The sequence below is a fragment of the Dipodomys merriami genome, unplaced genomic scaffold (genome assembly GCF_024711535.1).
Source record: "Dipodomys merriami isolate MVZ:Mamm:240054 unplaced genomic scaffold, mDipMer1.0.p SCAF_40, whole genome shotgun sequence".
In the NCBI taxonomy this organism is placed as follows: Eukaryota; Metazoa; Chordata; class Mammalia; order Rodentia; family Heteromyidae; genus Dipodomys; species Dipodomys merriami.
The window spans coordinates 6,273,530-6,289,988 of NW_027205604.1; the positions used below are offsets into that span (position 1 = coordinate 6,273,530).

The following is a 16,459-nucleotide window of genomic DNA, read 5'->3' on the forward strand; positions in this document are numbered from 1 at the left end:
AGAAAAGATATAGGAAGAAATATATTCTTAATCCAAAATTAGCTTATTTTCTCAAATAATTTATTTTTTTTAATTTTCTTTTTTTTGTTTATGTGGTACTGAGGAATCAAACCCAGTGCTTCATGTATGCTAGGTAAGTACTCACATTCCCAGAACCCAAAATTAGTTTAGTTTCAATAAAACATCACTTGTCATATTAAAAAGAAAGCAGACTATAAAATGTCTATAAGTTTTCATCATGTTAAGAAAGTACCATGCTTCTCATTCCAACTTGCCAGAGTTTTACTTTTCTTAAAGAGATTAGACAATAAGAATTTACATAGCATTACAAACTTTGAAGTCCAAATTTATGTTAAGAATAGGCCAGGGCTGGCTGGGAAGGTGGCTCAGTGGTAGAGCGCTTGCTTTGCATGCATGAGGCCCTGGGTTCGATTCCTCAGGACCACATAAGCAAAAAGAAAAAAGCCAGAAGTGGCGCTGTGGCTCAAGTGGTAGAGCGCTAGCCTTGAGCTGAAGAGCTGAGGGACAGCACCCAGGCCCAGAGTTCAGGCCCCACGACTGGCAAAAAAAAAAAAGAGAATAGGCCAGTTCCTCTTAAACAATTCTGAGACAAAAAAGCTATAAGGGAATAGAGCAAAAAGTCACTAAATTTACTAGGTAAAAGAAATGGGGGCCAGGACTTGGAGCCTATAAGTGGTGGCTAATGGTGTGAATTAAAGTAGAAGGAAGCCAATGAGCCAGCTACAGGAGATATTGAGGCTATTAAAAAAAAAAAATTAAAATATGTTACTGCTACACCAGGAATAAAGGACAAGACACTAAAGGGGTTGTTGCCATTGCCCAAGGATGAATGGAGCCAGTAGACCTAGGAATAGAGGGATAAAACACTAATAGAACAGAGCCAGCAGACCTAGACATTTGAACAGGAAAAAATTTACAAAGCCTCAGGAAGTAAACAAATAGAAGAATAAAGACTATACACAAAAAAAGAAGATTAAAAATAAAGACTATACACAGTTAAACCCCTATGATAACTTAAAGTCAGATAAAAGAATGATTGAAATTGACTCCTTTGTCTAGCACTTATTTTCAAAAGTAGGAAGGAAAGACTTAAAGTCCTTACTATGGGGACACAGTTTAAAATTAACTGGCACATATATTTTTTATGATTATTTATATAATGGTAATAATTTTAATTACTGTTTCTTGTTTTGGTCTTGGGGCTTAAACTCTGGGCCTGGGCTCTGTCCTTGAGCTTCATTTTGTTCAGGCTGGCATGCTACCACTTTGAGTCACAGCACCACACTCCAGCTTTTTATGAGTAGCTTATTGGAGCTAAGAGTCTCACAGACTTTTGTGCCTAGACTGGCTCCAAACTGGGATCCTCAGATCTCAGCTTTCTGAGTAGCTGGATTATGGGTATGAGCCACCATACCTACTGGCTACTACTTTTTGTACTTAAAAAAATACTATTGACCAAGTGGAAATATCATATTTCATTAACTTTATAACTAAGAAACTGAATCGTGAATACAAGTAATATTGTAGTGAGATTATATTTCACTGCAACTATTCTGCCCATGCCATGCCTTGGTCTCTAAGATTCCCTTTTTTATAATTAAATAATAATGTTCATGATATAAATAGGACAGTACTTCGAGAAAAGCAAAGTAGAAAAGGATAAAAGGAAGAGTGCCAACTTTAAAGAGAATGGAAAAGCACAATCATTTTGATGACAACAAAAGGAAGCTATCTAGTGTAACAGAGTCTTCTCCTTAATGTCTATTTTATCAAAATCAACTTTTTTCTGAGATAAAGAAAAGCATTTTTCATCCCTCTAGCCTGTTTAAAAACGTGTATTGAAAAGTTTTGCATAAGTACATAAACATAACCCAATTACTATTTGTCAGATATTGAGAATAGATGAACATTTTATTTGTTTTTGTGCCCATCCCGGGGCTTGAACTCTGGGACTCCATGCTGTTCCTGAGCTTTTTTGTTCAACAATAGTGCTCTACCAGAATCAATTCCAAATGGATCAAAGACCTCGAGGTAAAAGCAGATATCCTGAAAACATTACAGAAAGGAATAGGAGAAACTCTAGGGCTCCTTGGTACCGGTAGAAATTTTCTTAATAAAGACCCAGAAACACAATAAATCAAAGAAAGGTTGGACAAATGGTATTGCATTGAACTGCAGAGCTTCTGCACAGAAAAGGACATAGCTAGCAAGATAAATAGAAAGCCCACAGATTGGAAGGAGATCTTCACTAGCTATACAAAGACAAGAGCCTCAGATCCACAATATACTTAGAGCTCAAAAATCAAATCCCCCAAAAACAAGTCCTTTCAGAAACAACCACCCCAAAGTGGGCTAAAGACTTAGAGTGACTTCTCTGAAGAGGAAATAAGAATGGCCAACATATGATAAATGAAGAAATGCTAAACATCTCTAGCCATAAAAGAAATGCAAATCAAAACACTGAGACTCTACCCCAGTAAGAATGGCCATTATCAAGAAATCTAATAACAACATATGCTGGCAGGGATGTGGCCAAAAGGGAATGCTACTATACTGTTGGTGGATGTGTAAACTTGTTCAACCACTCTGGAAAGCAGAATGGAGGTTACTCAAAAGACTAAACATAGAGCTCCCCTATGACCCAGCAATCCCATTCCTGGGCATTTACCCAAATGTTTACAAACAAGACCATACTAAAGCTATCAGCACAACCATGTTCACTGCAGCATTATTTACCATAGCTAAGATATAGAACCAACCCAGATGCCTCTCAGTAGATGAATGGATCAAGGTGTGGTATATATACACAATGGAGTTCTATGCTTCCATCAGAAAGAATGACATTACTACTCCATTTGTAAAGCAATGGAAAGACTTGGAAAAAATTATATTAAGTGAAGCAAGCCAGGCCCAAAGAAAAATGTAGGTTGCATGGTTTCCTTCATTTGTAATAACTAGAATATGTCTATGATATTCCTAGCAGGGGATCACAATAGCCCAATCGCTAAATGCATAGGACCATATGTAATGAAGCATACCAAGATGAACTTCAAGAACTGGAAACAAATGGTTATTATGTCTTGTATACAGTTATTTCTTTTTTGGTTGTTTTAGTTTTCTATACCCTTTGGCTTGTATATAAGTTTATCTGATCCATGGAAGAGAAAGGGAATCACAGAAACATCAAGGCAAAGGATATGAACTAATGCAATGATGATATTCACTAGACACTATGTTGGAAATGAACTTTACAAATTGGGAGGAAAGGAAGTGTGGAGTGGTTAATGGGAGAAAATGAGGGAGGGGGTAACAGTTTAAAAAGAAATGTACTCATTATGTTACTTATGTAAGGTAATAATAAATATTCATAAATAAATTTACAAATATAAGTTTATAAATATTTTATATATATATTTATTTTTAAAAATAATGCTCTACCAATTAAGCCCAAGTTTATTTCTAGCTATTTGGTGGTTAACTGGAATTAAGTCTCATGAACTTTCCTGCTCAGGCTGGCTTCAAACCACAACTCTCAGATCTCAACCTCCTGAGTAGCTAGGATTATAGGCATGAGTGGCTTAATGCCTGACTTAGATGAAAGTTTTAGAATGATTACATCTAATCTCATATACTGATCACAATACATTCTGCTAATTTAGAGAAGAATCCAGGGTAAATAAGAAATGTGTAGCATTAAATTATCAAGTTTCTCTCTTCCCAACAAAATACTGGCTTAATCTTTGCTAGAAAAACTGCTCAGATTTCAGAAAGAACCCATAAAAATAAGCAGTTTCCAAAATTCATAGCTTAGGCATTTATTTGTTTATAAACAAATTATATTTTCATCTTGACTTAAATTTCAAGTTTTGGAAAATTAATCATACTTCTTAATTTGTATATGTTTGTTTTTTGTCAATTTACTGCAGTGCTAGAATCAAACCTACAGCTTTGCATATGCTAGGCACGAGATCTACCACAGAGTTACAGTCTTAGCTCTCATACTTCTTAATAGTAGATCTTCTAAAAGCACTGTAAAAGAATATTAGTCTACTTCAAGCATCTATATTACACTTCAATCAAAGCTTGCTTGGTTGAAATATTCAGGGAAGTCACAGAGAACAGCTCTGTTATTATATATATCAAGTACAATCCTACCTCCAGGCAGTCATTGAAGAGGAAGAGAGTTACTTGTTCACCTCTGTCACAGGGGTACTCGCCTAGAGAAATTGTTTCAACTCGCTGCACTAAGCTTCGGTGAGAAGATAAAAGATTAGCCTGTAGAGATTGAAAACATCAATAAAAGAAATCAGATCATTTGGTACCAGAAATTTTTAAGAAGTTGTCATTTAAAACAAAGCAGTGCTGAAACTGCTTATTTAAAAACTATAGAAAGAGATAGACACTAGTGGCTCACGCCTGTAATCCCAGATACTCAGAAGGCTTAGATTTTAGGATTGTAGTCAGAAGCCAAGCTGGCCAGTAAAGTTCTTAAGTTCTTATTTCTATTTAACTACTACAAAACTGAAGTGGCGCTATGGCTCAAGAGGTAGAGTGACAATCTTAGAAAAGTTCAAGGAAAGCACCCAAGCACCAAGTTCAAGCTCCAGAAAACAGACAGACAGACAGACAGACAGACACACACACACACACACACACACACACACACACACACACACACACACACACACACACACACACACACACACACACACACACACACACACACACACACACACACACAACAAGAAATAAACAATAATCAAAAAATTCTTACTGGGCATCCATCTACTTCATACACTACATCAAAAATTTGCTTTTGTGCTTCTGTTTTTCTCTTATCCTCATTGATATGCCTGAAAAAAATAATGGGTTACTTTCTAAAACATCTTTAAGTACAGAATAGTACAAATACATCTCTTGTCACAAAAAAACCCCAAATGTTCTTTCATATGAATCTAATTTTGGTGAATTAATCAGATTTTTAAAAACCTATCTTAAAGTATCCTACTACATCAAACATACAATTTTTTTTAGTAAATTATGTCTTACACCCTACTCCATTTTTTATCACCATACATTTTCTAAACACATTAAGCCGGTACAAAACTTCCATGTTAACAAACAAAATGTCAAAGTTCTAAATGTAAGTTTAATCAAAGTTTATGTAAGTCATTCCCAAGTCATATGCTAATCACTTCATTGAAGCAAAAACTAAGACTATTGCTTCCAGACAAATGTAATAAGATGGTATGCATTTATCCATCTGCCTGAAACAACAATGAAGCCAATCAAAACAAAGAAACCTGATTTGATATCAGGGAACTGAGAATGTAATGATTGTACAAAAGCCTTGTCAGTGATCTTAACTCATTAAACATCAGAGTGCTCACACTGGTGACAAACCTTGTCAGTGTAAGGGAAAGCACTTGCTCATGGCTCACAATTAACACACCAGAAAATTCACACTGGGGAGAAACTGCATGAGTGTAAAGGAATGTATAAACCTCACTATTTTGTGGTGCAATGCTAAAGAAGTGAGAAATATGGGAAAGCCTACACCAATTCAGAGTGTTAGGAAATCTTACAAAATGTAAGCAATGTGGGAAGACTTTTTTTTTGTGGGGGAGGGGGTTGTATCTTGTTCAACATGAGAAATTTCGTGATAGAAAGCTCTAAATGTTAGAAATGCAAAAATCTTTTTAAATGGCTTTAATTGACTTCAGAAATTTACATTAGTGAGAGGAACTATATGCAAGGAATATCCTGCTATGTGTGGTGCAGAACTTAATTAACAATGGAAAATTCAAACTAGAGACTATATGAATATGAAGAATGTACACTGAGAGTAATTATCTGCCAACTAAAATTACTGTACCCAGCAAAGTTGTCTTTTAAATTTGATGGAAAAATAAAGACCTATGTATATTAGGATTCCACAGCACAACATGCAAGAATGGCTGTCACCAAAACATCAAACAAATACTGATGAGAATGGGATAGAGAATTATGCACTATTGGTTAGAATGTTATTTAGTCTGGTCACTAAGGAAATCAGTATGGAAGTTCCTCAAAAATCTAAAATTAGAAGTACCATATGATCCTACATACTACATTCTATTTAATTATATATCCAAAGAAATCCAAGCCAACATGTTTACTGCAGCAATACTCACAATAGCCAAGAAACATAAATCAGTCTAGGCACCTGCCAAAGCATGAACTGATGCATCGAATATTGTATATAAACTTAATAAATATATTAAGTTTAATATATAAATATAAACCATAAAGAATTAATTAAATCATGCTTTCATTAAGAGGAAAATAAATGGACCTGCAGAGAATCATGTAAAGCAAGCCAGACACAAGACAATGATGTCTGCAATTGTAGCTATTTAGGAGGCTGAGACCTGAGAACTGCAGTTCAAAACCAGCCTAGGCAAGACAGTCCATGAGACTCTTTATCTCCAATTAACCACCAACAAGCCGAAAGTGGAGCTGTGTCTCAAGTGGTAGAGCACTAGCCTTAAGCAAAAGATGCTTGGGCACAGCACCCAGGCCCTGAGTTCAAGCTCTAATAGTAATAATAATAATAATAATAATAATATGAAAAGATGAACTGGGTGACATTAAGAAGCACTAAACTCATAACCTACTTATATAATTGTAACCTCTTTGCACCACTACTTGATAATAAAAAACTAATAATTATACTTAAAAATCTTAAGTTAAAAAGCTACTAAAAGAGAAAGCAAACCACAAGCCATGGGACTGTAACTGCAAATCACATATATGACAAAAGGTTTTTTGTAGCTTTTTTTTTTTTTTCCAGGGCTGAGGACCGAACCCAGGGCCTTGCGCGTGCCAGGCGGGCACCCTTCTGTTGGGCTAAACCCCCAGCCCCTGACAAAAGGTTTTTTTAACTAGAAGATGTTCCATAAAGAACTCTCAAAGTTTAATTATAATAACTGAGATGTGGCTTTGTAGTAGAGTGATTGTCTAGCATGTGCAAGGTCTGGAATATGACCTTACTACCACAAACAAACCAGTAAAATACAAAAATAAAATCTAGATGGGAAGGCACTGCACATCTGACAGAAATGACCAAAGTGAATGTCGACACTGGGTCTCGGAACTCACCATACAATCTTGGTGGAAAAAGAAAATAGAAAATTTTAAACTGGGCATCAGTGGCTCATGCCTATAATCCTAGCTACTCAGGAGGCTGAGAGCTGAGGATCACAGTTCAAAGACAGCCCAGGCAGGAAAGTCTGTGAGACTCTATGTCCATAAACTACATAGAAAAAGCTGGAAGTGGGGCTGTGGCTCAAGTGGTAGAGCACTAGCCTTGAGGAAGAGCTCAGAGAAAGCACCCATGCCCCAGAGTTCAAGTTCCAGGACTGATTTTTTTTTTAATTTGGCAGTTTATTAAAGAGTTGTCCATTCATTATTATCTAACCTCATCAACCTTACCAGCAATTTAGCCAAGAGAAACAAAAGCACAATTTCAAAGATTTGTTTACAAATCTCATAGCAGTTTTCTTTATAATAGCCAGAAACTAAAAGTAATCAAAAAATAAATATGCTGAGGGGGTGGGTGGGGGATATGAGAACCAGAGAAAAGAATATAACATTAGACTCAATTTAGATAAAACCCTTAAAAATGTACATCACAGTGACAGAACAACAGTTGTCTTGGGATAGGTGGGACAGGAAGAGACAGAAAAAGGGATTACCAAGGAGCATATTTTCTCCTCAATGGGGAAAGAAAGTGTCCCTTACATTGTTGTGGTCAAGGTTTCAAGGGAATATCACACATTTATTAAAAAATTAGCAAATTATAATTATGTACTCACCCTAAGTAGAAAAATAGGCATATTAAAGTCACTAAAAACTTGTATCTATATCAATTTAATATCTGTAAAGTAAGCTGGACATGACAGTGCATCTTTATAATCTTTATACTAAAGAGACTGCTAGAGAGTGCTGGGGCAAGAAGATCTCATGTTTGGAGCCAGCCTGATCTATAGGGCAAGACTGTCTCAAATTTTAAAAATAAATATTTGGTTACATAAGCTATGGATATTTATGTTGTGCAAATTAAATTTTTTGTTTACTTCAATGGCAATTATTGAATTGGTGTTGTCATGGTTGTCTATGGTTGTTTCAACCAGCCATGATAAGCACTTAATCCCTAAACTCAAAAACCTCAAGAATTTTTATTTGACCAAATTCTATATGCCTTACAAACAAGTCAACATTACAATTCAATACTATAATTAGCTCTTGTAATTCAACATTTACTAAAAATATATTATGAGCAAGACACATAAAAGCTAAAGATATTAAGAAGTAAATATGAATGTAAATGTAAACATACTAAAGTAACTTAGATATCCTTTGTAATTTGTCAATTTAATTCTAAATCTAAGGAATTAATAAGGAATTGAAACAATGTACTTACGTCATTACTTCTTTTAGTGATCCAATAGCTTTTTCTAATGTGCTTTTGTCAGGATTTTCATCAGCTGTATGCTTCTTAAGATCTGTAATAATAAATAATTTTTCCATGATTAAAAACAAACTTAAGCTGGGTATGATGGCGCATGCCTATACCCTTAGCTACTATTCAGGAGGCGACAACAAGAGAATCTCAAGTTCAAGGCCAGAAAAAAAAGAGAACAAAACCTGTCTCAACATCAAAAAGGGCTATGGGTATAGTTTCAAGTGCTAGAGTGCTTACCTGGCATGTACAAGGTCCAGGTCAATCCTTAATATTTTAAAAACAAAAAGGGAAATTAGGGCTGGGAAGGTGGCTCAGTGGTAGAGCACTTGCCTTGCATGCCTGAGGCCCTGGGTTCGATTCCTCAGCACCACATAAGCAAAAAGAAAAAAAAGCCGGAAGTGGCGCTGTGGCTCAAGTGGTAGAGCACTAGCCCTGAGCTGAAGAGCTGAGGGACAGCGCCCAGACCCAGAGTTCAGGCCCCACAACCAGACTCCCCCAAAAAAGAAAAAAAAAAGGAAATCAGTAGCTTCCCATCTAAGGCTATCAATCTTAATATATTTTATTTTTAAAGATCCTATCTAATTTTTAGTTGAAAAAATGTTTAGCTGTGAAGCCAGTGGCTCATACCTGTAATCCTAGCTACTCAGAAGGCTGAGATGTGAGGATCATGGTTCAAAGCCAGCCCAGGCAGGAAAGTCTGGGCAGGAAAGTCCATGAGACTCTTATCTCCAATAAACCACTCAGAAAACCAGAAGTGGCTCTGTGCTCAAGTGCTAGCCTTGAGCTGAAGAGCTGAGGGACAGTGCCCAAGCCCCGAGTTCGAGTTCCACGACTGACAAAAAGAAAAAAGAGAAAGAAAAAATGTTTAGCCAGGCATGATGGCACAGGGTCACAAGTCTTCTATTTGAAGCCAACCTGGGCAACACAACCAAGACTCAAAATGAAACCAGTGGTACAGTGTTTGCTAAACCTCAACACACACACACACAGACACACACACACACACAGACACACACAGACACACACAGACACACACAGACACACACAGACACACACACAGACACACACACACACACAGACACACACACACACACACACACACACACACACACACACACACACACACACACACACACACACACACACACACACAGTTCCCTTAAAAGCTCTTTTATAAATCCATCTTTTTAAAATTAACTATTGCCTCAAGTTCCTTCTAGTAAAACTTGGAGACTCCTCACTTCCTCCATTGTACTAGATCCTCACACACAATGCTCAATTATGACTTAAATCATTATATACTTTGCATTTCACATTGAGCCACATGTCTTAGTTACAAAGAGCATTTGGTGTCCTGAAGGGCCAAATTTTTTTCTCTAAGAAGCTCATACTAAATGCTATTACTAAATATGTTACTATGTTTCTTATACCATACTTGACACATATTAACAAACTATATTCAATCTAGTACCATGTGAAAAGCTCAGGATAATCATTTGATGGAATTCTATGCATTAAAAGTACTAGGTGATGTAACTGTAACCCTCTGTATAGTATCTTTACAATAAAAAAAAAAAAAAGTCAAAAGTACTAGGTGAAACAACAGTGAAGACATACCCTGATTTTAAATAATCCTTAAAATCAGTAAAGCAAGAGGTAGGGAAATCATTTTATAAGCCACTAATACTCAATTAACAAACTAAAAAAGTGCCAATTTTAGAGTTTGTAGACAGTTCTTAACCAAAATATTTTATAGAAAAAACAGACACAAATTTAACCTGTTATCTGCTCCATATATTACTTTAGGTTTAGAGATCAAATTCTCTTATTTTTTGTACCTGGTCCAACTCTACCGTCTAACCTGGCCCCAAACTGGCCCCATCCTTACCCTCAGGAGGGTAAGGATTACAGATGTGCACCATGTCTAGATCAAAATTCTTTTTTTTTTTTTTTTTGGGGTCCGGTCATGGGGCCTGAACTCTGGGTCTGGGCACTGTCCCTCAGCTCTTCAGCTCAAGGCTATCGCTCTACCACTTGAGCCACAGCGCCACTTCCGGCTTTTTATTTTTTGCTTATGTGGTGCTGAGGAACCGAACCCAGGGCCTTGAGCATGCAAGGCAAGCGCTCTACCATTGAGCCACCTCCCCAGCCCTGGCTCAAAATTCTTAAGTGCAGACTTTCTTGCTCTTTATAAATTAGCTTTTAGCTGGCCATTGATGGCTCACATCGGTAATCCCAGCTACTTAGAAGGCTAAGATTTGAGGATTAGTGTTCAAAGCCAGTCCAGGCAGCAAATTCCAAGAGATTCATATTTCCAATTAAACACCAAAAGGTCAGAAGTGGAGCTGTAGCTCTAGTGGAAAGCACTTGTCCTAAATGAAAATGTTAAGGGAAATACCTACACTGTTCAAGCCCCAGTACCAGCACATAAATAAATAAGTAAATAAAATTTTAAAGTATCTGTCTTAATACTACTATAGTAAAGCAAAGTATAAAGGAATATATGTATACTTTTCTTAAACCAGAGCCAAAATTTATTCATAAAAACTGAGCTATATATAAAACTTACTACTGAGATTTGTAGTTTTATGTTCTTAAAAAGATAGATACTACAGGTTTCAATTGTATAGTCTAAAATTAAAAGTAAAGTCTAAAATACACAGAAAGAACTAAAAACCTGGGACACATGAAATCATCTGTGAATTCTGTGCTATTTGAATATAAACTGATTTTTAGTCATCATAAGACTTTCTTTAAAAAATAGACAAAAGCATGCAAGTCAACACAGCTAACACCAGAAGGGGTTACCTTCAGGCACGATTGTATTTTTATAGCAAGGATGACTACTTTTTACTTGTTTTTTTGTTTTCCTGGTCAGTCATGGGGCTTGAACCCTTGGCCTGGGCGCAGTCCCTCAGCTCTTCAGCTCAAGGGAAGCACTCTATCACTTGAGCCACAGTGACACTTCCGGTTTTCTGGTGATTAATTGGAGATAAGCGTCTCACGGACTTTCCTGCCTAGGCTGGCTTTGAACCATGATCCTCAGATCTCAGCCTCCTGAGTAGGTAGGATTACAGGCATTAGCCACTGGTACCTGGCTAGGATGACTACTTGTTAAGACAATTTATAATGATGTTTTCTAGGTAAAAGATAAATTTAAGTGCTAAAAACCTAAGAATCTCTGAAAAATAGAAGAATTTCAGAGATAAAACTGAGATGGAGACAAGGCTGACTTACCGGTAGAAGCCTTCAGTTCTAATTCTAGTACCAACCAAAGAGAGAGGGCAAGCCAGAAAGAGCCAGAGACGAAGAACTATTCCAAAGAAATATCTAAAGTAATCTCCAACAGATCAGACAAGTACCATTTAAAAGTAATGCCACACTGGGTAACCTCTGCACTGGTCGGATGAGAAGTTCAACAAGGCTTTGCCGTCCACATTCTGGTTTAGCTTGGTTTATCTGAAAGAAATGTATTCCAAAAAACTTTTAAGTTTTTTTTAAGTCTCACGTAAACATTAACTTACACTTTTTTTTTTTTGGGGTCCGGTCGTGGGGCCTAAACTCTGGGCCTGGGCGCTGTCCCTCAGCTCTTCAGCTCAAGGCTAGCGCTCTACCACTTGAGCCACAGCGCCACTTCCGGCTTTTTTCTTTTTGCTTATGTGGTGCTGAGGAATCGAACCCAGGGCCTCATGCATGCAAGGCAAGAGCTCTACCACTGAGACACCTTCCCAGCCCCTAACTTACACTTTTTAAATTACATTTTATCATTTGGGTCCTTGACAGGAACTAAAAAGAGACCTGGTAAATGAGCAGTGCTTTCAGTTTTAAGCAAAGCACTGTGATGGAATCGTCTCCCAGGACTGAAATGACTCTTAGCCAACAAAGGTCAACATCTCACAGAGAAAGTGCGCTTCTCTACACACTCCTAGGTATCCTGTCTTAAGTTTCTTTTAAATCTAATCATTCAAAAGGAAAATATTAGTTGACACCATAAGATAAACTAAAACAATGATGGAAAATTTTTTTTTAAATCCTACTGGGAAATCTGTGTTTGTAGAGTTAAAAGTACATATAACTTTTTTCCCTTTTCTAAATAAGCACATACATACAGTATGGTCACTCATTCACCTGTGTGTTGACCTCTGCTACTTAACATATCTTTTAAACATCACTGTTACCAATAGGTCTGACCACACTTAACAGATAAACTTTACTCATTTCAATTTCTTTCTTTATTATTATTTTAATGTATTCCTTCAGCAATAATCCTCAGATTTTCACTTGAAAGAACATTAGTAGAGCATCTGCCTAACCACAAGAACCTGAGTTCAAACCCCATTTCTGCCCCCAAAAATGTACATTACCTTCAGAAAAGCATGAAATCGGGGCTTCTGTTTTTCACATTTAATAATTGTTTCCTTGCTCATTTCAAAGAAGTTTACAAAAGGAGGGTAGGTTTTTACCAAATCTTTGGACTAGGAATAAGAAAGGGAAAATAACCATCAATTTCTTAGGCATGCCACCCTTGTACAATGAAACTTAGTCAACAGTCACAATCTGATACATTATATGCAAAAGGAAACTCTAAGTTTCACAAAGCAAATGTATAAACTTATCCTATAAGCGTCTCAGTAAGAAGATGCCAAGCAGCTGTAGTCCTAGCTACTCAGAGGATGATATTTCAAAGATTTCTATTAAAAGCCAGCCCAGGCAGAAAAATTCCTAAGCCTCCATCACTAAATAACTAGTAAAAAGCGAGATTGGAGGTATGGCTCTAATGGTAAAGCACCAGCCAAGCAAGCTTGAGGTTGAGTTCAAACTTCAGTACTATCCAAAAAACCACAAAAAACAATATTACTGAACAAAGTGTATCAATTAGTACACACAGCATAAAACTTAAAAACTAAATAAAAACCCAGAAAGATCAAAGGTATATGTATTAAAGTGTACCATGTATCAATATAAACATGACAAGAAAATTTGAAAACATCCATAAATAAGAAATATATTAATTATATTAGAGCTGATTCACATAGAAAATTTTAATTAACAATGATAACCACTATTAAGAAAACAATTCTATTATCAAAAAATCCAAGCAGAACAAGAAAATGTCTTGGCTAATCTTAGGACATTAAGAGTCATCAGAACAATTTCTGGAAATAATTCTGACATTTGGAATTCTCAACAAACCAGAAAAAAAACATCTAAGACACAACAAGGAACGAAAATCAGGGCATGACCTCCAAAAACAGAAGTGTTATGTTCCTGGTAGACAAGACTTTGAACTTCGCAAGTCCTATTCAAAGAGATTACAAAATTTATACAGTAAAGCCTGTTCACAGAACCTCATCATAATGAGTGTTTTGAATGTTTTATGTACTTAGGCTAGGTATTTCTTGTTTTATTGGGTTTTTTTCTTTCAGTCATGGGGCTTGAACTCAGGGCCTGGGCACTGATCCTGAGATTTTTTTGCTCAAGACTAGTGCCCTACCACTTAAAGCCACAAAGCTAAATTCCAGTTTTCTGATGATTAATTAGAGATAAGAGTCTCACAGACTTTCCTGCCTGGGGTGGCTTGGAACCTCAATCCTCAGATCTCAGCCTCCTGAGTACCTGAGTGAGCCACCGACACCCCACTATGATTTCTTTCTGTTCTTTATTTTGGTTTTCTGAGACAGTCTCAGTATGTAGCCAAGGCTGGCCTTGAACCTCTGATCCTTCTGCCCTGCTCTCACAAGTGCTTAGACTGGCATGCAGCACCACATGCAGCATTTGTTTTTAAAGGACACCGGCCCTCATGCTCTGGACTGTACCCAGGGCCTCATGCATGCTAAGCAAGTGCACTACCATGGAGCTCCATCCCCAGATATGAGGTTCTTATCCTCAAATAGAAGCAGCAATTCATTAGGAACCTTTAAACAGAAAGACAGGAGAGTGAAAAGTATTATCAGTAAGAAAAAGAAAAGCTTATGTAGCAAGTTTGAATAAGATCACTAATCTATGACCATTTATGAATGGTAAGTAATCTGACATAATATAATCTCACTGATCATAGTGAGATAATTAGTGTTATTCTAATGATGATCTTGTATTAGTCTATGTATAAGAAGCACGGTTTCAGCAGCTAAGAACAATACAAACGTATTTTATAAACTCAACTATGTCAAAGTTTGTAAACCTCTGATCATTTAAAGGATTTCCCTGAGTGCTTGATTAGATACTTCAATTTGAAACAGCAAAATTAAAATACTTACATATTTAAGAAAGATGTCACCAATGCTTTTGCTCTCATCCCAGTTAACAATTAGGTCTTCTAGATCATCCTAAAATCAAACCAATTGAAACATTTAAATTGTTTAAAAAGCTTGACAGCTTAATTGTACATCTTAATTGTACAGCTTTTAATACGTCCAAGATATTCAACTGGAAAGAAGTGTCTTCATCTTAATTTGATGTGCAAAATAATATCCCACCCTTCTCCTCAACGAGGAAATGTCTACAAACTAAAAATAAAGAAAATATAGTATCTAGTCAGTAAAACTAACTTCTTAATGTAATAGCTCAATAATGTGTCTTATTCATAAGTTAACTATTCTATTGAAACTATAAATTAATTGGCATTATTAATCTGAAAGTTAATCCTGCTGACATGCTGAGGCATGTCATTAAAAAGTATAGTCCATTAATAGGGTCAGCAAATTTTACTTAAAAGGGACAGATGGTAAACAGTGAAGGCCATATAGTTTCTGTCATTACTGCTCAGCTCTGCAAAGTAGGAACCACCATAGACCATATATCAACACTAAGAGTGGCTCTGTTCTAAGACCCTCTGTACCCTACCAGGTAGTAGAAAAGATTTGGCCCATTAACCACAGCTTCCTAATCCCTGGTCAACAAAGATCTCCATGGTCATGTTAAAATATTACATACTCGTAAAAATTTAGAAGACATTTATAAACTTCACAAGAAAGGAAATGACAAAATGAGATGCCAAAAAATGACATTAAAATTCTAAGTAATTTTACTGCAAAAATCAGTAAGCTCTTTTTTGGGAGGTGGGGACTGATATGGGGCTAGAACTAAGGACCTCATCTGTCAAGTTCTTCACTTATAGTTGGCTCTTTACCACTTGAGCCTCCAATTAGGGCTTTTTGCTGGTTAACTGAAAATGCATGTCTCTCAGATTTGTTTACCAGGGCTGGCTTCGAACTGCATTTCTCAGATCCCGGCCTTCTGAGTAGCTAGCATTATAAGTATGAACTACAGGGCCCATCTAGTAAGTAACCTCTTATCAGAGGGTCTCAATGTAGCAACTCAAAAGCCTGGGAAACACATTCTATGGACCCCATGAAATTAAAACTATTTTTCTAATAAAGAGAGGAAGGTTGTGCAAACAGGTGTAATAGTCAATGTATATAACATGTGATAATAGAAATAATTAACTATGGTGGAGTTGGGATAGATGGAAGGGATAGAGGGAGGGGGAGAACGATGGAACACTGATTAAGACTGAACTCATACATCCATATGTTGAAATGAAACTCATTTGTTCAACAATTTAAACAATAATTTTAAAAAAAAAACTAGTTTCATTGTAATTCTAAGTTATTGACTTTTCTCTCTCCTGCAGCACACACAATGTGCAGTACTCTACCAGAGCAAAATCTAAAGTCACTTTTCTACTAAAAAGAAGGAAAAAAAACTTATACACAATGTAAATACTGTGCTTCTCACTGTATTGTCTTAGAAATTAGTTCTTTTTTCATAACAATGCCATTTGTTATTATGTAATGGGTCATTTTAAATAAATTAATACTTGCACCCATACCTGTAATCCTAGCTACTCAGGAGGCTGAGATCTGAGGACCATAATTCGAAGCCAGCCTGAGTGAGACTCATACATGCAATTAGTTACCAAAAAAAATAGAA

General features: G+C 36.5%; 1 protein-coding gene across 2 annotated transcripts in view; it reads right to left on the bottom strand.

The window, feature by feature from the left end:
• The window catches only part of Ect2 (epithelial cell transforming 2), a 66,045-nt gene that overhangs the window by 14,733 nt on the left and 34,853 nt on the right, over nucleotides 1–16,459 (bottom strand). For both annotated transcript variants that reach the window (XM_069991884.1, XM_069991883.1), the window contains 6 exons: nucleotides 14,785–14,853; nucleotides 12,892–13,002; nucleotides 11,890–11,986; nucleotides 8,486–8,567; nucleotides 4,796–4,874; nucleotides 4,177–4,296 (listed from right to left, as the gene is read on the bottom strand). In XM_069991884.1, the coding sequence (XP_069847985.1) occupies nucleotides 4,177–4,296; nucleotides 4,796–4,874; nucleotides 8,486–8,567; nucleotides 11,890–11,986; nucleotides 12,892–13,002; nucleotides 14,785–14,853 (558 nt within the window). The remainder of the gene's footprint in view (nucleotides 1–4,176; nucleotides 4,297–4,795; nucleotides 4,875–8,485; nucleotides 8,568–11,889; nucleotides 11,987–12,891; nucleotides 13,003–14,784; nucleotides 14,854–16,459) is intronic.